Below are 22,097 nucleotides of genomic sequence, written 5' to 3' on the forward strand. Positions count from 1 at the left end.
TAAGCCTGACAGATGGGTTGATACAGGTGAGGAGGGTTTTTGATAGGCAGATGGATGGACAAAGGCTAAAGATGAAAAGCCAGAAAGTGAGGCAAAATGATTGAAGAGTTGAAAATTGTGCATCTAGAAAGAATGGAGGGAGAGATGTGAGTGAGTTTGGGGGGGGGGGGTGGTAGTGTGAATATTTTTCAGTGGTGGAATATGAAATGTGCTGCCTGTGGAAGTAGGCAGGTACACTCAATTTAAGAAGTGCCGAGATGGCATGTGAATCATCAATACATAGAAATCTACAGAACAGATGTGGTTAGTATGGGCATGTTGGGCTGAAGGGTATGTTTCTGAGCTGCATGACACTCTCTGAATTGGATTGTTCTGGCAGGTATATGCCGGAACCAATAAACTGATACCAGTCCTGCCATGCATGGTTGTGGTATATTTGCACCTGTACCGTATACTGTCAACATGTGAAGGCTGGTCGGAACTTGATGTAGAGGTGTGACGAGAACGATGTTTCAGTACAATGTATTGTGGAAAATGGAGAATCATGGGCTTGATATTTATATATTAATTTTGCCAATTGTTTGGATACAGTATGGCTGGATAAGGTTATTCAGAACTGCACAAACAATGCTGAATGTCCTCATGAGGAAATCTACATGCTGAATCTACACTGCCTGTAGATTATAATCTTTTTAAAGATTATTTGTCTAGACCTGTAACAGTCCCTCAGTCTTTTGATCCTCTGTAAATTATTCTAAATTTTGCTTTGTAAATTTGCCTTTAACAAATCACAGGTAGTTTTGTTATAGCATATATCCCATGGGGTTGGGTGGGAGGAGACTTTGTTCTTGCAAGTCTGAAGTTCTCTAGCCCCCTTTGACACAATTGTTTTTCAAATGTGATTTAAATGAACAGTTTTTTACGTGCGTAACTATTGTGTTATAGCAGAACTGCTGATTTATGCACTGAAATTGGTTGTTGAGTATCAACAAGACATTGGAACCTTGATTATGAATGCTTAGAGTTCTAGTCATAGAGTGATACAATGTGGAAACAGGCCCTTTGGCCCAACTCACCACACCAGCCAACAATGTCCCAGCTACCCTAGTCCCACTTGCCTGTGCTTGGTCCATAACCCTCAATCTGTCCTATCCATGTACTTGTCTAACTGTTTCTTAAACGATGGGATAGTCCCAGCCTCAACTACCTCCTCAGGCAGCTTGTTCCATACACCCACCACCATCTGGTGAAAAAGTTACCCCATGGATTCCTATTAAATCTTTTCCCCTTCATCTTGAATCTATGTCCTCTGGTCCTCGATTTCCCCCACTCTGGGTAAAAGACTGTGCATCTACCCACTTGATTAACTCATTGGCCTCTGAGGTGTTTCTTCATGGTGTCAAGAATTTGAGATTTCTCCTGACTTTTGTTTTGGTGGTGGGGGTGTGTGCACAAGGGATGACTCGACTGGGTTGAATGGTAGAGAAAAATCTAGAAGCTTGATAGATCACATGCAGTATGAAGGCAAGTATGAAGAAACAGCATTCTTCAAGCTTCTTCCAACTCTACAATCAGATTTCAAAAATGTAGTGCACACTTTCATCAATTTGATGCGTGTTTGGAATTTATTGGGTTAATGCATCAGTGGCTATATGTTTTATACGGTCACTGGTATTTCTAATAATGGTCTGGTGCTTTTTGTGAAATATTGTAAAATGTGAAAATGTAACCTTTATCCATTTTTGTCATTTTAGAGCTGAACAAGAATCCTGTTGATGGTTTTTCAGCTGGGTTAATTGATGACAATGACCTGTACAGGTGGGAAGTACTTATCATAGGTCCACCTGACACTCTGTAGTAAGTATTGCACTGATCTGTATAGAGAGAAATTATTATGCTATATTTTGCAGAAGTCCCACTACACTGGGATTTCTAAAATGGATATGTTGGCAATGTTTCACCAGTGTGATGAGAGGAGAAAGCTGATGATGCTTAAAAGGTTAAAAGTTACGTTGGCAATTGACCAAGTAGAAAAAAGTTGTCTTGGAACTTAACAGTATTAGGATGGAGAGGGGAGAAAGTCCTGTTTTCATGTAACCTCTTGCAGTAATCGGACACCATTGTCTCTTAGTAACTCAACTGTTACTTTAACTGTGAGCAACCATTGAAATATACAAGCAATCGCTTCTATTGACACTTCTGCAATAATACTGTTTAACAATGTGGCATGTAGGTTTTAGTATTTTTAGCTTGCAGTACCAAAATAAAGTCCTGTTGGGGGGTCGAGTAGCTGTTCTGAATACTCTCGCCCCCTAAACCTCCTTTTAACCCCCATTGACACAATTGTCATTACAGTGTGATTTTTATTCTATAACAAAAGGTTGCTTAGGAACTTAACTATCGTGTTATAGCAAGGCCACTTGTAATAAGAATATAATACTTTTCTAGGCAGAGGCAACCTGATTTTACGTATTTGATATGTGCGTTGGGTTAATGTAATTAACATTGTAGATAAAGGGACACCAGTAAATGGAATGTATTGATTTCCTAAAAGGTTTTGCACAAAAAAAGACTTGTGGCTTTGATGACGATATATCAACATGGTTAGAGGTATGTCTGGCAAAATTAAAGTAATTTTTATGATGCAGTACAGATTAATCTCAGCGGATCTGTTTACAATGTATTAATGACAGGTGATAACGCAGTAGACTGTTCAGATTTGATAGGGAGATGGAAGGGAAACTAGGAAAGGGGATCTTGGTGAAGTTTGAGGAAGGATATTCTTGCTATTGAGGGCGTGCAGCGTAGGTTCACTAAGTTGATTCCCGGAATGGCGGGACTGTCGTATGTTGAAAGGCTGGAGCAATTAGGCTTGTATACACTGGAATTTAGAAGGATGAGGGGGGATCTTATTGAAACATATAAGATAATTAGGGGATTGGACACATTAGAGGCAGGAAACATGTTCCCAATGTTGGGGGAGTCCAGAACAAGTGGCCACAGTTTAAGAATAAGGGGTAGGCCATTTAGAACAGAGATGAGGAAGAACTTTTTCAGTCAGAGAGTGGTGAAGGTGTGGAATTATCTGCCTCAGAAGGCAGTGGAGGCCAGTTCGTTGGATGCTTTCAAGGGAGAGCTGTATAGAGCTCTTAAGGATAGCGGAGTGAGGGGGTATGGGGAGAAGGCAGGAACGGGGTACTGATTGAGAGTGATCAGCCATGATCGCATTGAATGGCGGTGCTGGCTCGAAGGGCTGAATGGCCTACTCCTGCACCTATTGTCTATTGATGTAGGGTGTTTTTGTTGTTGGAAAATACAGTTACGTATTGTAGATTTTTTTAAATGGATTGAGTCTCAATATCAGTATACTGTGAGCAGGAGGTCCTTGTAGAAGAATCGTAAAAATGCTGGAATAGCAAGTAAGGCCTGTGTACCGTCAGACTTTTTTGCAAAACGAATGGAGTGCCTATGCAGAGACGATTTTCGATAACTGCGCATGGCTTTGAAACAATGTTGATTTTTTTAATAATGATTATCTACCAACTTCGGTTTGGTAGCCTAGTCTACTTTGTTAATATGCTAATGGTACAAATATCAATGTCTATATGGTGTTTGGCGTGTTGTTTTGCCTTCTCTCAATATTAATAGTTTGTGAGATATGTAACTAAAGTATGTTTTATTTGACTATTTATAATATACCAAACGTTGGATATGCAAAATCTGTTGATCCCTGCCATGCGAAGTTTTCATTTTAGATGTTTCGTTTTAAAAATATTGCCAAAATGAGTCATATTTTGCTATGTGCGTACCTGTGGCTTTTTACTGTTGAAATGTATTGTAAAATATAGGAAGCTGTGGTAGTTATTTTCAGTTCTCTAGCTTGTACTCTGGGTTAATCCCCACAATGACATTTAAAAATACAAATTTGTTTGTACTTTGGGGCATCAAATGGCAGAAGAGTTGATCATGATGGCACAAATTCTGCAACATTTAGTATTCCCATCTTCTTTCTGGTCTAAGTTCAAGAGGAACTTTATTTTATAGGCCCTCTTTACAATCTTAAACTACCGTACAACTAAAATATTTTGAAGTGTAATCATTTTGTACTGTACAAAATGCTGTGTGGAAGCTCACCTCTCCACAGTAGATAATAAACATGGGATAACAATGAAGTTAGTTGACTGGGTATTGTCTGGGACTTGGGAGGACATTCCCTGCTCATTTAGTGTAATAGGGTTTTCTCCTCATCCTTTTGAGGGCCAATCTGTTCTGCATCCTCTGCAGATGCAGCTGCTCCAACAATGCAGCATTCTTCAGTGCTTCACTTTGTCAGCCAAGATTGGACTTCAGAGGTAAAACCGTTACATGTAATACCTAGATTTAATGCTCCCTATTCACTGGTTGGCTCATTTGTTATCTAAACTGCTCTTATTTACATCAAAAAACTTTAACTCTTGGAGGATAATCAAGGCCATGGAAAATTAAGATGCCCATATTCTCATAGAAACATTGACCAGGGTTTTTTTTACCCCTTCATGGGTCTTTTTTTATTCTAACATCCCTTCCCAGATGGAGAACATTTGAATAATACCTTCACCTCTTTGATTAGCATAGAGTGGCTTACAGCTATTTGGTTAACAATGCTGTCCCCAAATCAGTTTCACGAATAACAGTTCTAAAAGGCACAAAGTTTGAGGTACAAATTTCCTCTTGAGCTATGTGTAGGGATTGGGGAAGTTGTTGGTGGTGAGAGGTTAAAAAGGATGGTGAGTGAAGGAAACGTGTCTAAATTGCCTACATCAAATCCATAATAGTGGCATGGTGTAGGAGAGATATATTTCCCGTCGCTCAATATCGACCACCATCTGTAGAATTATACAATGTTTTTGTCATGATTCTAGAATTGAATTTGATCTCCATAAATCTGTTGCAGAAACTAATTGTTGTACTTTTTCTCCACAGTGAAGGTGGTGTGTTCAAAGCTCATCTCACCTTCCCTAAAGACTATCCCCTCAGGCCGCCAAAGATGAAATTCATCACAGAAATCTGGCATCCAAATGGTGAGAGCAAAGTCAACAGTGGTGGAAGAGCTTGGCTATGGATTGGGGGATTGGTGGGAAAGAAGGGGGAAGCACAATTTTGCAGTTCAGAAAAATCCTTTCTTGTAAAGCTCCAATAATTTCTTTTTGCAGATGGCACAATTATAATATCCCATTAAATTCCAGATAATTTGTACCTGCTTTTATGCCAGTGAACCTTATTCCAGCATCCAGTCAGGGAGGAGTGAATCAATGCAGTGGCACAAGGATAAATCAGGCGTTCAAAATTAATGCACTCGGTGGCCAACTGAAACCTTATATTCCAAACTTTTTGCAAGGTTTTGAACTTGATAAGCCGAGAAATAAAACCAAGCATTCTATGTGGAAATGTGTAATACACAACCTCGCGGCTCAATGAAATGATTTCAAGCTGTGACGAGTGAGAGAACAGGACTCCCATCTACTGCATTTAGTGCTCAGGATATGACCCCCACTACATTGAGACCAAGTGCAAATTAGCCGATTGATTTACAGCACACCTGCACTCTGTGATGGCTCTCCTGAGCTCTCTGTTGCAAGCCTTTTCCCCTTCCTACTCTGACCTGTCTGCCTCTGCCTTCGCCACTGCCTGGGTAAGACTCAATGCAAACATTGTCCCATTCTGCCTCTGTAGTCTACAACCTAAGCATTACATTTGCTAGTTTGGGGTGATTCGCCAATCCAGTCTTTTTTCCCTCTTTATCCCTCCTGTTCCTCATTTTTGTCTTCCTTCCCTTACCCTTCCTTTCCAGCCCTAGTCACCCATTTTTGGTTCCCTCCACACACTTCACCCAAAGGACCCACTTCCAGCCACCCCCATCTGGTTCTGGATCCATCTGCCCTTCACCTCTCGCTTAATGGCTTCTGTCAAATCTAATTCTAGAAAAGGTAGCCTCTGTTCCTGCTTATCGCCATCAAGCAGTTGTCTCTGGAACCATCTGGCTCTTTTTATCTGCTTCCATCTATCATCTACCTCCCAACTCTACCTCATCCCCCTCTATACCTGTCTCTATACCTGTCTCCATCTGCCCACCATCCGTTATCCCCCCTGGTCTCCCCGCACCTGTCTCACCACCCCCTCCCCTCTCTATGCTGGTTATTTTCCCCCTCAGCTACTGATGCTGCGTGACCTGTTGAGTAGATTACTTGTTCCAAATTTCAGCATCTGAAGTTTTTTGGGATTGTTGTGTTTTAGTGAACATCAATTGTTTCCTTAATGTTCGCAGTGCTCTTTAGTACCAAATTTGGCAATGACCAGTAACCCCCACATTACAGGGTGGGGGAGGGGCTAAGTGTTGCATACCTAGAAACTGGTCATATCAAGATATGAAAGCGAATCATCTGCACAAGAAGCACTGAGAAAATTTGAATTATTTTCCATGCAAATTCCATGAGTGAATTTTGCCAAGGTAATTCTCCGTAAATCCAATGGCTGTAACGTAGGGTACCCCTGTAATCTTTTAATTAGTTTATGTCCCATTCACACTGGCCGAATCTGGTTCATGATCAATGATTTCAGTTTTGTACAAGTATTATTTGGTGATTGCAAATCTACTAGAAGGTTGGTTTCAAAAAATAAGTTTTCCATGTGTCAATATATTGAAAAATGAAAAGAACACTTAAGATTTTGTAACTTTAATCTTTTTTTGCTCTGTTAAAGTTGATAAGAATGGCGAGGTATGCATCTCTATTCTACACGAGCCTGGTGAGGATAAGTATGGGTATGAAAAGCCTGAAGAACGCTGGCTGCCAATCCACACTGTGGAGACTATTCTTATCAGCGTGATTTCAATGTTGGCAGATCCAAATGGAGACTCACCGGCTAATGTGGATGCAGCGGTAAGAGCTTTTATTGATCAGAATTTTGGCTCCAACCTGATTACTTTCAACTTCATTATTCTCTATTTCAAGGTTTCAGTAAGATTTTCCACCACCATGTCAAAGCTTTAGAAAACATGCTCATAAAGTTTGAATCCAAAGTACTAAATTCCACACGATTTTGTTAAATCAAAAATGCTAAATTATAGATATGATTAAGTGCTCAATTGGTTTACATGTGTTAGAGCACCTAGGTGAAATTATTTAAATATTTTAGCTGTAATATATTGGAATGCAGATTTTTTAAAGGACATTTAGCAGTTCAAATATATGAAGAATTCCATGTTCATTCTTTCCCCTCTTTTGCCCCGTCTGACCCAAACTCCACTCTGCTTTCAAATGTCCAATCCTATACTGTAAAAATGGACCTTAGCTAATTTATTGACAGAATAGAGATCTATCTAGCCTTGGACATTAAAGATGTCCAAGATGTGCTGTTCATCCCTCTTGCCTTCCATTGTTGCATCTGTAACTTGATGCTACTGGGCTTAGAGAATTCAGTGGTATTGCATTAAACTGGAGGATAACTTTAATTTTGTGTATTCTAACACTTTGCTTGGCTTCTCAGGCTCACCTTCCCATTTAAATAGGAGATGGGGAAATAGTTTTAAAAGGTTGCATGTCACTAATGATTCCCACTAAGATCTTTTAATTTATAAATGCTGCCTGGGATCTATGTAATGCGTGTCTCCATTGGAAGCTATTTGTAACTATTGGTCTTAACACCAATGGTTTCATGTGATCTTAACTGAAGCTCTACCTTGCTTTAATTTTGGTGATAATGACCTTCATTCATCCTTTGACTTTTATTAAACTGAGCATTTGAACAAATCGCTATATAACATTTTGCATGGAAAACTAATTTGTTGCCAAGTTTTTGTCGACTTGGTTCAAATATTGGGAGTTTCTAACTTTGATATAACCATTTGCTAGAATTTGGCTGACTGATTAGAAAATATATTTCAGCTTCTGATATACTGAAGGGCAAGGTGGCCAGATATGGATCATTGCTGCTCATGCAGCCTTACTGATAGTAGTTAAAGCATTGATTTCTCTTTCTTTCCATCCAACCATGATGGATCAACGTTTAACTGTTTCTGCCCCCTGCTCAATACATGCCAAAGCTAGATCTGCACAATTAGGATATAGCTTAATTGAATGTTTGTACTTCATACTTTTGTATAACAGTAATTATGATTTTGCTGAAATATCTTGTACCGTAACAGATTCTGGCATTTGCTCATTTGGTCTTTGCTCAAACTTTCCATTACCTATGCATTGTGTTGTGACTTGGTTCTGAGCAAGATTAAGTTCTTCATATTCTTACCACATTCTATCTGATGTTTTTTTAATCAATTTATCCACGGATTCTGATTCAATTCCACGCATTCTTTTGTTTTGGAAATATGTAATGTTCATTTCTGGTCATTCTTTCTGCAACATCAGTGGGTACAGTTAATGTTTTTTTTAATAGTGAGCAGAGGTGGGCAGTTGTAAAGTACTGCAGTTCTTTACTGAGTTGTGTCAAAATGTCTAGTTGAAGGTTGCATCCTACACCAGTGACCGAATTACACAAACTTGTCTTTGACTTAACTCAGATGAGATGTAAAACTATTTTATTCTTTCTACCTCAGTGATACCATTTGTATCCACCTCTTGAGCAGCATTTGCTTTGCAACAACCTGCTCTAAGTTCCATTTATGTTCTGCCAAGATCGCTCTGATCCTGACATCACAGCTTTGGTCCAAATATGGACAAAAGAGCTAATCTCCAATGTGAGATGAGAGTAACTACTCTTAACATTGAGACAATATTTGATCAAGTGTGGCCTTGGCTGATCTGGAGTTGATGAGAATCAGGAAACCCCTCTTGAACGATGAAACTATAAGATGTTGCTGTGTGATTTGCTTTTTCCATACAGCCAGTCATCAGCTTCAATTTTGGGCACTGGTTCTTGGAGTCATTAATATACAGCACTGAAACAAACTCTTTGGCCTGAAAATAGTGGCCAAGGTTCTCCATCTAAGTTTTTCCCATTTGGCCTTTATTGCTCTAAATCTTATTCATGTGCCTTTTAAATGTATGTTTTGTACCTACCTTAAGTATTTCCTGTGGCAGCTTCTTCCTGCTTAATGGCATCTTTCTATAGCAGGGTGACTGAGCACAATACTCCAAGTGCAGCCTCATCAATGTCTTGTACAACTGTAATATAATGTCTTCTATATGCAATTTCCTGACTGAAAGCTAGCATGCCAAAGCCTTTGTATTCTGATTTGATTTATTAGTTTGTTTTGAATTGCTATTTGCAGAAAGAGTGGAGGGAAGACCGCAATGGTGAATTCAAAAGGAAAGTTGCACGCTGTGTAAGAAAAAGTCAGGAGACGGCGTTTGAGTGAATTTATTATGCAGAAAGCCTCATTTCAGGGTAAGGAAAAGTCAACAGTAGAAATATTTCTTCAAATTTACCTGCCATTAGCAGACTTCTTTGGTTCATGTTGCATGATCAGATATAACTAAACAATAGTAAAGCAGTAAGGTTTTTTGTGCTTGGGCACCAATTTTACATGAGATCCGTTTACCTGAATTTTTACGGGAAGCATTGTGTAAATCTATGCTCGTCATTACTGTCATCAGTATCTCAAAATCGTGCTGCAGAAGACACGGGCAACTGGGTCTTGACCTGAAATGTCAACCATTCCTTTGCATCCACCGAGCAGATTTGTTTTTGCTTCAATATGGTGCATTTGCTGAGCCTACTCTTTAATCAAATTTGGAAGGTTTGGTCATATAATTGCATAGATTTTTTATGCAGTTGAATTAACATTTCTTGTGACATATTGTATACTTTCACATGTGTCTGAAACACATTTGAAACTTTTTCATTACAAGGGTTGAGCGACAGCAAAGGAACTCCTTATTGTCCAAAATAATAAGTTATCCAAAAATAATGCTGTCCATTCTACTTAATTTCTTGTGAAACACAATGAAACAGTAATTGAAGTCTGCAGAAAATCTCTTTGAGATGTAGTCAGCGGCAGGACAGATGAGCAGTGGTGTCATTTTGTTAACACCCTGCTCTTTCAGCAAAGTGCCTTGGGGTGTTTAACAAGATTAATGCTTTAATGTAGGAGGTCAAACAATAAAGGGCTGGAGACCATCTACAATTTATTGGCCATTAGGACTTTGAGCTGTATGTATCAATTGTCCAATAATGATTTGTGGTAATGTTCGGTTGGATGACCTTGCAATTCTGGAATTTTAGCAAATTGATCTTGTGTTTTGAGTCAAAAGCTTTTTTTTATAATCCCATGACTTCAGACTTCACTTGATTCCGTGCAAGTCAAAAACTTGTTTTTGTATAGGGAAAGACGTGTTGTATGAAGCAATACTTGTGGCTCTAGTCTGGAAGTTGTCTTTTTAATAGGAATGTTTCACAATAGCCAATACCTAATTATTGTATATGTTTGTTCAGATTGTGCCCATTGGAATTAGGAAGGACTTATTTTAATGACATATACTATGTACTTGTTTCTAGATGTTGTATGAAGCTACAATAAACTAATGGGAAATTTCTGAGTTGCAGGTCTCCAACTAAGAACTAACATGGCACTGTTGACTTTCTGCACTCAAGCCACCAACTGTTGGAGCTAGTAAAAGTTGCTAATCCTGGATTGGCATTCTGGAGCAATGAGTGAAATTTGCCATCATTGTGGAGTAAAGCTATTGTGCCAACTTCGGGGGTGGGGAAGGGGTGGAAACAATGATGCATCAGGATTCCTGTGAACTGCTTTGATCTTCAGGAGTAATTGTAAAGACCTGTACATAGCACATTATCTGGAGATTCTATATACAGTACTTAGATGCCCACAATATGCATTGTACCAAATTATAGCTTAGTTAGAAAATCGTGTCAATTCTAAAAAAAAAAATTGAGCAAAGGGGCTTTGTGCATTCATTTTTCTTAAGTTAATATTTAAGAAATTTGTTTAAAAAAAGGGTCCTGCACTGTAAAAAAAATAATAAGTTGCATTTCTCAGTTTTTAAAATGGATTCAATAGTGAGAATGTTTTATCAGCTATTCTGGCACTGCATAACACTTGGGTGCCCTCCAGTATTTTGACCATGAATATATATTACAGATCTTCACATATTTAAGATGCTAATACGTGGTTTTACAGTGATGGGTTAAAGTTTATACCTGAATTTGTAATTAGGCAGGTGAATTCGTTAGTCTTCACTGCCTAACTGATGAACCAAATTTTTCTGAAGCTTGGTCTCTTGAAGAGTGTCTGGAGTAGGTTGTGCATGTTTAGGTGTAGACTTTACCCTTCTAAGTGGGCAATTGGAGGATTTTTGGTATTAAAAATGCTGTTGTGTTTTTCTTTGTAGCTATACTGCAGATTTTCTGCCTGATGTACAAAGACAAATGGTGATGTATATTTTCATGTAATTTGATTTTTGGAATTCTGTCACATGTAGTGAAAGTTCTTCCAAAATACAATTGTTTTCCAATAAGAGTTGTCAGTTTCAATTATCTAAAAGCTCTCAATTGCACCTGGTTTAATTACATATATGCAGGTTGCTATTACATTGAAAACCAGGATGCAGACAGGTTCAATGTTAACCAAACCACTATTTTTATGCAAGAGCTTGTACTTTTTTCTCTCTCTCTCCCACCCTCCCACCCCCCCCCCCCCAAGATAGCCTTGAACACAACTTGAAGACACTGACTTAAATGTGGAATTCAATGTTTGCTTTTGAATCTTCTGCAAGATTTTAAATCTGTTGCAAGATATCTGGTATAGGCAGGTGTGCAGATGCATGACTGATGTAACCTCGTACTGTTTTCTTGATCGTCCTTGTGATTATTGTACTTGAATGAAACATGCACTGTGATGGCATGCACAGGCTTGCCCTTTGCCTGTGAATTGGCCAGCATAAATTTAGGAAGTTGAAAAGTTTAATATTTGATTCCAAAGTGAGCAGTGCCTATTTTAAATTGATCGGGCATGAAACTTTTTTGATGGAATCTGGTGCAATTTCATATTAAGGTGCATTGGGTCATTAAATCAGAACACAGGACAATATTTGATTTTGTTTACATCAATGGCTTTTTTGGGCTGAAGCCTCCTGAGGCTGGAAGGTAGATACAGAAGATGTATTGTCGAATTGGAGGAAAGAAAAGTGTGCTTTGGAGACTTAGGGTTATGGGTGAATGACAATGGACAATAGGTGCAGGAGTAGGCCATTCGGCCCTTTGAGCCAGCACCACCATTCAATGTGATCATGGCTGATCATTCTCAATCACTACCCTGTTCCTGCCTTCTCCCCATTCCCCTGACTCCGCTATCCTTAAGAGCTCTATCTAGCTCTCTCTTGAAAGCATCCAGAGAATTGGCCTCCACTGCCATCTGAGGCAGTGAATTCCACAGATTTACAACTCTGACTGAAAAAGTTTTTCCTCATCTCCGTTCTAAATGAGGTTTAGTTTAGAACTTCGAATGAGGTTTAGTTTAGAGATACAAAGCGGAAACAGGCCCCTCGGCCCACCGAGTCTGTGCCTACCAGCGATCCCCGCACATTAACACTATTCTACACACATTGGGGACAATTTACAATTTTACCCAGCCAACTAATCTGCAAACCTGGATATTTTTAGAGTGTGGGAGGAAGCCAGAGTTCCCGGGGAAAACCCACACAGGCCACATCGAGAAGCCAAGCACCCTTAGTCAGGATAGAACCTGAGTCGCTGGCACTATAAGGCAGCATCTGTGCAGCCCACGATGGATAAGATCTTATTTGGATAAGATCCAACTTATCAAAGATAAGAAACAAGTTGCATTTAGGTTTTCTTAATTGCATTTTAGTTCCAATCATGCCATTGGTGATATCGGCTCTCAACTGTGACAATATTAGGGAATTTTGAATCTGGGGTAATCCAAACAAGGGTATATCCTGGGCAATTTGTGCTTTGATTTTGAATCAATGGATATTTAATTCTGATGCTCTGTAAAGGTGGAGGAACCGTGTGGAAATGACCATGAAAATGCTAATTTGTTTATAAGTAAAGTCTACAAGTCTAATGGGATTGTTGACTATTGATCAGATCTGTGCTTTTCGAACTACTGCATTCAATGGCTCACAAGACATGATCATGCCATTCAGACCAAGATACTGCATGTGACCTAAGAAACCAATGCCCCTTCTGACAGAAATATCTCTGTAATATGCCATTGCTATGTCAAGCTATTCATCATTCATTAATTGGAGCTGCCTTTGCAAGATTTAAAACTTGATAGTAATGACATTTAACTTGCTGGTAAAAGCTCACTCAAATTCATTTATTTGCATTAACATGCCAAACAACTGTTTCGTTGAAATATGTCCATTATAGCAGTTGCAAGCCACTAAATGGTCAACAGTCTTGAAAGTAGTCGATAAGTAGTGTGCTGTCATGTGCAACGATATAAACAGTTTTCTGTACATACTAGCATAATGTCAGAACTGGTGAGGTTTTGATTTGATCTCCTTTCACTCCTCTGAATCTGCTGTCCAATAACTTAAATACAACCAAGGGATGGCAATCTAACCTTGCCAGCTGCAACACTATAATGTTGTGGCTGATCCATGAGTTCTGCAAGCTTATGGATTACTTTAATATCTAAAAATCTATTGAATTTGTCAGCGACCTGAGCCTCCACTGCTCTCTGGGAGACAGTTCCAAAGATTCATACTCTGGGCTGTGCGTCACTTCTAAATAAGCTCTTCAGTAAAGTGTCAGAGGAAGTAAGAACTAACACTCAGTATTGCAGAAATTCCCATGCTTTAAGCTTGGAAACTTGTGATTTGGCAGTACCTGCAGAAGATATGATGAGGATAAATTTTCCTGTTAAGTTCAGGGTACATTTTGGGGCTGATGCAAATTGACTCGAGTGCCTGAAGAGTTGTCTGATCCTGAGCAACTCAAAAGTTATTGATAGTCAGGATACGGACCTGAGAGACTAATCAATCAAAAGACTCCACATTAGAGCTAAATCATAATTAGCTGATCACATTAAGCCAATTGCCAAATATCCAGGCTTAATTTTGAATCCTTGCCAAGTATTGCTGAGCTAACATTAATATCATTAGCAGTTTATGGATTGATGTCCATTGAGCAATTGAGGGAGAAGTAAGAGGAAACATAAATGTAAGATTTTTTTCACTAGCAGGTCAGCATGCTCTTGAACAGAAAATGCAACAAAAAGACACTCCCTCCATCTGCTCTGCCATTCAGTTTGATCAGAGTTGATGATCCCATTTCTTAAGTTGTGGATAAATATAAAGAAGGCACTTCTGATGGCCAGACTCCAATCTGTCAGATGTGCTTCAGGTAATTGAGGAGTACATGCCTAGGAATGTATTAATACAAGGAAGAGTACATCGGATTCTACTGTTGAAAAAATAGTTAGACGTTTTGGAACATTGAGAGTGTTTCTAGGTTGCATTAAGGATACTCCCCTGCTAAATTACTACATCAGTCTGATCAGCAGGTGAAATGCCCTCATGTGATTGGAGTTGCTGTGCTTTTCTATTTTAAGAGTCCTGTTCATATCCTCTAAATATACAAAGGTTTTATGTTCAGGAATTGGTACATTTCTATGATCTCAGTGGAAAGACATTGGGAGCAATGGTTGTACGATGGGTTTAGATTTCTAATGAGAAAGGACAAGGAGCATCAGATATAGTTTGTGAGAGTAGGGAAAACTTCAATGGGGTGAGCAGCAAATCTGGCATGACCAAAATAGAATTAGATTGGCCGGTTTAACCATATCAAAATATATCTGGTCTCTACCTCAAATGGGGAATGGTATGGGATCTGAAGCCAGCGCTCCCTTTACCACAGATAAAATGCGTGCATAATACACAGTGAATAATCTAAAATGTAAGCTGAATATATAAAAAACTGGAAATGAAAGCAAGAACATTAAGTACAATATAATGAAAATCACATTAATGGGAGCTTGAGTCTTGAAGGATTTTAAGTACTAAGATGACAAATAGACCCATGTGTAGACTAACAAAGTGGTCTATGTGAAGATGAGGGTTGTGAAGTGGCACTGAATATTTTGGCATTAACTGCCTCCTGAGAAGGACTGCAGCAACTCGAGATTTGATTGCCATCACCTTAAGGGCATTTAGGCGTAGGCAGTAGATGCTAGCTGGGGGGGAGGGGGTTGCTCGGATCTCCCCCCCCACCCCCAAAAATGAATATAGAGAAAACTTTCCTCAGTGTAACAAGTTTCATTACAACGAATGTGAGCCAATTCTGGCTCAGTCTATTGTGTCACTGTTTCTCCTTGTGAATTAAGATGAAGTATTATGACTCATGAATGAACTGAAATAGGTGAATATTCATATTGCACTAAAGTAGACAAAGGACAGAATCATCCCTGTGATTCCAGCTAAAGAAGGGGAAAAGAAATGAAGGAGAGCAGTATGAGTTCAAAATCACCAAGCGCGAATAAAACAATTGTATAACCTGACAATCTAAAATTAAGAGAAAATGCTGAAAATAGTAGGTTAGAATGCATTATTAAAATAAACATCTGATTTACATCTTGATGAACAATGGATTTAAGGGGATTTAAGGGTAAACTGCTCAACTGAGGCAATAAATCATTAGTGAAACACTGCAATGCAATTCCATGTTTGGCCACGTGTAGTCACCATTTTACCAATAAGTGTTAGTTTAGAGACACAGCATGGAAAGAGGCTCTTCAGCCCAGCACTGATCACCTATTTGCATTTGTTTTATATTATCCCTCTTTTACTCCACTCCCTACACAATAGGGGCAATTTTACAGAGGCTAATTAACTTACAACCCCTCATGGCCTTGGGATGTGGGAGGAAACCCATGTGGTGGCTGGGAGAACAGACAAACTCCACAAAGGCAGTACCTGAGGTCAGGTTCAAACCTGGATCTCTGGTGCTGTGAGGCAGCACCTCTAGCAGCTGCACCACCATGCCGCCTTTCATATCTTTGCAGCAAGTTGTGTTCTGCTCATTCCTGTTGGAATTCTTGATTTATCGAGTAGCTGCTTATGGCTTGACAAGTAGCTCATTCCTTGCTAGTAACTTGGAACAAAAGCTGACATATGGGATAAAAGCTTATTTAATTGAGTCATGGAGAGGTACAGCATAGAAAATGATTATTTGGCTCAGTCTTACTGGCAGGCAAATATTTACACAAATCTTATTTTTTTCACCCCACGCTCTCCTTCCACGACCACCATAATGCTGTCCGCTAACACAGTGGGGACAATTTATAATGGCCAATTAATCTACTGCCCATCCATTTAGATCTGGGAAGAACCTCAAGCCCACGCAATCATGAGGCGACATGCAAACTCCGCATAAATAACCCTCAAGGTCAAGATTGTACCCAGGTCTCTGGTGTTGTGATGCAGCAGATTTACCTCTGCCTTGCACGCTGCTGATCTGATCATTCACTGCATTATATTCCTTGACTTCTAGTACAGCATAATGTTTCCACAACTGTAAACTTGACTGTTACTCTGTGGTCTGTCCCCAATGTGTAAGAAATGGTACCAGCTGCATCAGGTTACAATCATCTGAAGAAAAATGAGAAATCCTGTACTTCAGAGCTGGTGGAGTTTGTCTGGCTCGAGTGGAGCATTTGAAGCTAATTAAAACAAGGCGCACCTTGGCTTGCATTAAGTTGGTCATTCTCAGCACTGTTGACCATGATGGGGGAAAGGCTGTCTAAGGTGAGGACAGCGGGCAACGAGAGGTTTTGAAATTTTATTGGTGGTGGTCATGAGTTTCAAATATACAATGCAGATAAGAAATTGTAGATAAGTAGGCAATTTTTCTGCTCCTGCTTCACCATTCATTAAGATCATTGCTGTCCTACCTCAATCCATTTTCCTGTTCTGTTCCAATATACTTTTGGTTTTTATTTCCTTGTTTTCTGAAAACTATTCACTTTGTTTCTTAATGTAATTGGTGACTGGACCTCCTTTGAATAAATGAATTTTCCTAATTTCAGTCTCACGTAGCCTTATACCTGTGATGCCTAGTTCTAAAGTCCAGGGAGAGACATTAAATCAGTTGACACTTCTGGGGACATATCTTTTCAGTGAGATTTCTTTGCATTCTAAAGGAGTGGCCTAGCCTACTCAATTCTCTATGTAACCTCCTTGACATCCTAGGATCCAGGCTGATGAATCTTCCGGTTCTCTCAGTTTAATGCCTTTTCCATCCAATAAGGTGCAAAGAATCAGAATTAATAGTTGTGGTATATCTCTGCATGTAATTAATAGCAGGTGGTGTTTTCTTTCGAGAGGAAAGTATGACTTCTAATATTGGACGTAGGCACAAAATGGGAAGCTGCGGTTCTTGAAGTGGCCTGAGCTGTTCCATGGAATGGTTGAATGTGTTTCACCCTTGTGTGCTTCTGTACAAGTGTAATTATCTAAAGCAGTAAAGTGGTTTCATTAGAAAATTAACTTTTGAATAAAATGATTAGAAAAATTTGACTCCATTTATTTTGCACGTTAGAGCTAAGCAAATTGTTCTGTTCTGTCATGTTTTTTTGACGTGGGAATAGGCGCATTCCTCCAGTATTCTGCTGCCATCTGATTCACTCAGTGGAGTACATCCTCTAATTATTTAATTTACATCCCTGGAACTGCTGATCTCCCATCCCCAGCTCTGAATCTGTAGAAGTTGAGGAGCTGCTGTGACAGGGCCACTGGGTATCACTGTGTGCTGCACTCGTGTCCGATTTATAAACCTCCACTAGGCTGAACCACCTACCTCAGCAAATGATTTTGTTTCCTTTAGAATTTTATTGTTCGTTTATTATTGTCACATGAACCAAGATGCATTGGAAAAACTGCTGTGCTATCCAGGAAAATCATACCATACACAAGCACAATCAAACCATACATGAGCACAACAGGCAGTGCAAAAAAGAAAGGAAACGGCGTTACACCTACAGAGGAAGTGCTTTTTTTTAAAGTAAGGTAGATTAGGAGTGTAAATCGTAGATACAGTTGTTGGGTGGGGGGAAGGAGTTGTGGCTGGTTTGTATGATGGACTGGGCTGCAATTTCTTGTGGTCCTGGGAAGAGTAGTGGTCAAATCGTGTTTGAAGGTAAAATCAAATAACTAGTTCAACATCAAAGGTTAGCCAGTTAATAAAAATTAAATATCCAACACCATTGTTGCCAGGTTTTTGCTTTGTAGTGCAGAATTTCATATAACCTTTTCTACTTGTTATTGCCTTAATGGGTATTGATTTTAGTCCCACTTCAAATGTTGCCTGTGTGTCTGCTAATGCACTACTGGAATTAAAAATGAATCAAAATACTAACTGGCATCACGGAAAATTGTGAGGCTATTTTGTAATGTTCCAAATGAATTTGTTCAGTGAGAACAGAATATTGGGCTGGAGCCTGACTTAGCATTTCTGTTCATTAACGTTAATAGGCAGAACAATTAGTATTTGGCTTGCAGGGTGTGTTTGTGCTTGGATTGAAACCCTTTTCCCCCAGAAGCAAAGGTTTGTCTTTTCAACATGAGTATGTAACCACCTGAACACAAAGTTTTGTTCTGTAATGCCTCCTGAATGCATCTTTGGACACTACACCTTCAAAGAAAGTAATACTCCAAGTATTTAAATTGTGATGCAGTTGCCAAAATGAGGATTGTATTATGGTACAGGTATTAAAGTTTGGACCAGTAATGTTATGAGTCAAATCTTTGGAATTACTAATTCATGGTTGCTGATTCTCCACTACACACACTTGTAATACAGGTTCCATGCCATTTTTCCAACTTCCAATCCTAATAGTTGATCCTGAATAAGTTGTATATTCCCAAAACAGTGCAGTGTACTTGATTTGGAGCTTGAAAAGACTAACCGTCCATATGTTTTTTGGAAGCTGCTCTGTACTAATGTACCAAGTCCTTGACACTCGAACTTGCAACTTGATCTAGAAAGATAAGGGCAGCAGATGGTTGGGTAGACCATCACCTCCACCTCCCCTTGTATCATTCTGATTGGGTGCATTGATATCCTTTCAACGTTGGGTCAGACTCCTGAACTCTACTTAACAGCAGGATGATATCGCACCAACACATTGAAACTGCAAGAATGTCAAATGCAATATCCTGTAAAAATTCTTAATGTCCTTATTGGGTATTGATTTTAGCAGTGGCATTCCTAACACTCTGGTTTCACATTTTAAGGACTAACCTGGCTTATGCTCCTTTGAGTTTGAACTGTTAAGAGTTGGTCTAAGTGTACTACATGTAAAATAGATAAAATTAAGTGGGGAAAATGCAGAACAAATTAGTATAAATTTGAGCTGTGGTGTTTAGCATACCAGGAAGCTGTTTACTGTATAGAGATATAATTTGAGGTGAGATTCTTAAAGGCTTTTCTCGGGACCCTTTAAAGATTTTGGTTAGAATTGATTATGGAGCAAGGTTGGCTCTGATCTATCTGAGTGACGAAACAAGCCCGAAGGATTAGTTACTCAAGACTTTTTAAATTGTCATATTAGCATATTCTGAGTGGCAAAATTAATAGGTGAGAGATTAAAACAATTGGTTTTTTTTGTTCTGACAAGGCAATATTGTTCCAGAGATTTTAATCAATATGTTGAAATAGTGGAAATGGAAATAATGGTGTGCTGTTACCAATGGTCTAATGCCATAGTGTGACAGACAATCCCAAATATTGGGATGATTCCAATTGCTGTATGTAGAAAAAATACATGGGGAAAAACTGAGCAGATCAGGCTGTATCGGGTGTAACACTTTTTCCAGAAGTAGAAAAGGTTGGTTACTCCAGCACTTCAAAAAAACAATTAAATCTCTTGTTTTCGGGTGAAGATGGATCATACAAGCAGAAAATTGAAGCAAATCCCAGTGTTTGGAGTTGTAGATGTTGGGAAGGGACACTTTTATCATCAGTTTGTATCTTGTGAATGTAATTTGTCCACCATTTGAACTTACTGACTGACATTGGGTATAGTTGGTGTGGTTTTGTGCATGGGAGATAGTGTCAATTGGGTTTAATTGTCATATGTACTGTCAATGGAACATTTACATTCTGACATTCAGCATCTTTAACAAGCCCATAAATGCAATAACAGAATAAACAATAAATTAAGAATTGGTCATGGATAACCATAATAGTGCAAAAAGTGCAACCCAACCAAAGACAGTTCATTGAAGATCATGGTTCCTATGGTTAGTGTTGTCTTCAGAAGCCTAATAGTTGCTGAGGAGAAACTGTTCTTGAACTTGCTGGTTGTGATTTTCAGGCTGCTCTACCACCTTCCCGATGGGAGTAGCAAAATGAGAATATGGTCAGGGCAGTGTGGGTTTTTGAAATTGCCTCACAAATTTGAGGGTTTTTAAAGTAACCAAGAAGTTTGACTGCAGGACCCTATTCATATGCTGTATAGGTTTCAATAAGGCCTTTAAGGTTCCATGTGGTAGGCGGCTCTAGGAGATTAGATTACATGTGATCCAAAGAGAGCTACTAAACTGGATGCAGCATTGGCTTCATGGTAGAAAGCAGAGGTGGAGAGTTGTTTTTCAGACTGAAGGCCTGTGATTCACGGTGTGCCTGGGGGCAATGGTAGGTCCATTATTATTTGTCATATGGATGAGAATGTACAAGGCATGGTAAGTTTACAGATGACATTAAGATGGGTGGTATTGTAAACAATAAAAATGGTTATCAAGAATTAGTGATATCTTAACCATGTGGGCTGAGGAATGACTAATGGAAGTTTAATTCGGATAAGTGAGGTTATTTAGAGTGAAGATCTCCAAGGATGTTGCCAGGACTTAATAATAATGATATATTCCTTTATTCGTCCCACACCGGGGAAATTTAGGGTCTTGAGATACTGAGTGCGTGGACTTTGCCTTCTGCTCTCCAAAGAGAGAGGTGTCATCTGAAAGAGAGGTATAAATAGGGTGAATGCAGTCTTATTCCAAGGGCTGTGGAATCAAGAACTAGAGGTTGTGGGTTTAAGGTGTGATGAGAAAGATTTAATAGGAACCCTGAGGGACAACATTTTCACACAGGTAGTGAGTTTATAGAATAAGCTGCCAGTAGTAGTTGAGACAGGTACAATAACATTTAAAATCCATTTGAACAAGCAAATGGATAGGAAAGGTTATAGACCAAATGCAGGAATATGGGACTAAATTAGATGAGACGTGGATGAGTTGGGCCATAGGGCCAGTTCGCTTGATGAATGGTTCTGACTTTGACCTTGCTGCCATTGTGATGAGAAAAATCTGGCCATCTAATGACCCTGAAAAACCAAAGAATGAAACAATTTAAAAATGAAATGACACTACACCAATTCAATTGCATGCATCAGTGGGCGATACAGCACCTTGCTTTTAAGTTTTAATAATTGATGCAGCCATATAGATACCACAAGGTTGATTATCTAGTTCTACGTAAATTGCTTCTCTCTATTCCAAACTTGCCTTATCAAGAAAAAAGATGGGCCCATTAAACTCTCACAAGTTGGAAGTAAAATTTAAGTTTTAAATCAAATTTGTCTTGCTATAAAATGATCTATGTTGTATCCATCCCTTCCTAATGCCTCTCCTCAACCTAAAGCTATTTTGTTTCCAACTTTCCTGTACTGATGAAAGCTTTTTGACCTGAAATATTATTAATCACTTTTCCTTGCACGAATGCTGCCTGACCTGTGAGCTTCCATCATTTTTATTTCAGATTAGCAGCAGCTGCGGTATTTTTGGTTTTCATTTAATGTAATTACTGTCAGCCGTAGCTCATGTTGGTGCTTTTGAGTCTGACTCAGGCTGCGCGTTGAAATCCAACTGAAACAACACTGAGTTTTTGTTGATGTTAATGATGGGGATTTGGCTTGGCTACTAGATGTAAAAGGTCCTTCAGAGCAGGATATTGTCCCTGCTTGTCTTGATGTTAGTCTATCACCCAATAGCACTCAAGCATAGGAACTAATTATTTGCCTGTCTGACATGTGTGGGACGTTAGCAAAATGGGACACGTGCCATATTAGATCAGTGACTGCAATTTTTTTAGATTGTCCTGAGAATGCAAAGGGTAAT

The 22,097-nt window shown here is 39.1% G+C and overlaps 1 protein-coding gene across 1 annotated transcript in view; it reads left to right on the forward strand.

Annotated features, from left to right (window-relative positions):
* The window catches only part of ube2g1a (ubiquitin-conjugating enzyme E2G 1a (UBC7 homolog, yeast)), a 30,713-nt gene extending 19,242 nt beyond the window's left edge, over positions 1-11,471 (forward strand). The window contains exons 2-6 of the mRNA XM_078422473.1: positions 1,755-1,857; positions 4,963-5,060; positions 6,739-6,917; positions 9,266-9,381; positions 10,540-11,471. Coding sequence (XP_078278599.1) covers positions 1,755-1,857; positions 4,963-5,060; positions 6,739-6,917; positions 9,266-9,352 — 467 coding nt within the window. The 3' untranslated portion in view covers positions 9,353-9,381; positions 10,540-11,471. The remainder of the gene's footprint in view (positions 1-1,754; positions 1,858-4,962; positions 5,061-6,738; positions 6,918-9,265; positions 9,382-10,539) is intronic.
* Positions 11,472-22,097: the final 10,626 nt, after the last annotated feature.

The sequence above is a fragment of the Rhinoraja longicauda genome, chromosome 26 (genome assembly GCF_053455715.1).
Source record: "Rhinoraja longicauda isolate Sanriku21f chromosome 26, sRhiLon1.1, whole genome shotgun sequence".
NCBI classification, from domain to species: Eukaryota; Metazoa; Chordata; class Chondrichthyes; order Rajiformes; family Arhynchobatidae; genus Rhinoraja; species Rhinoraja longicauda.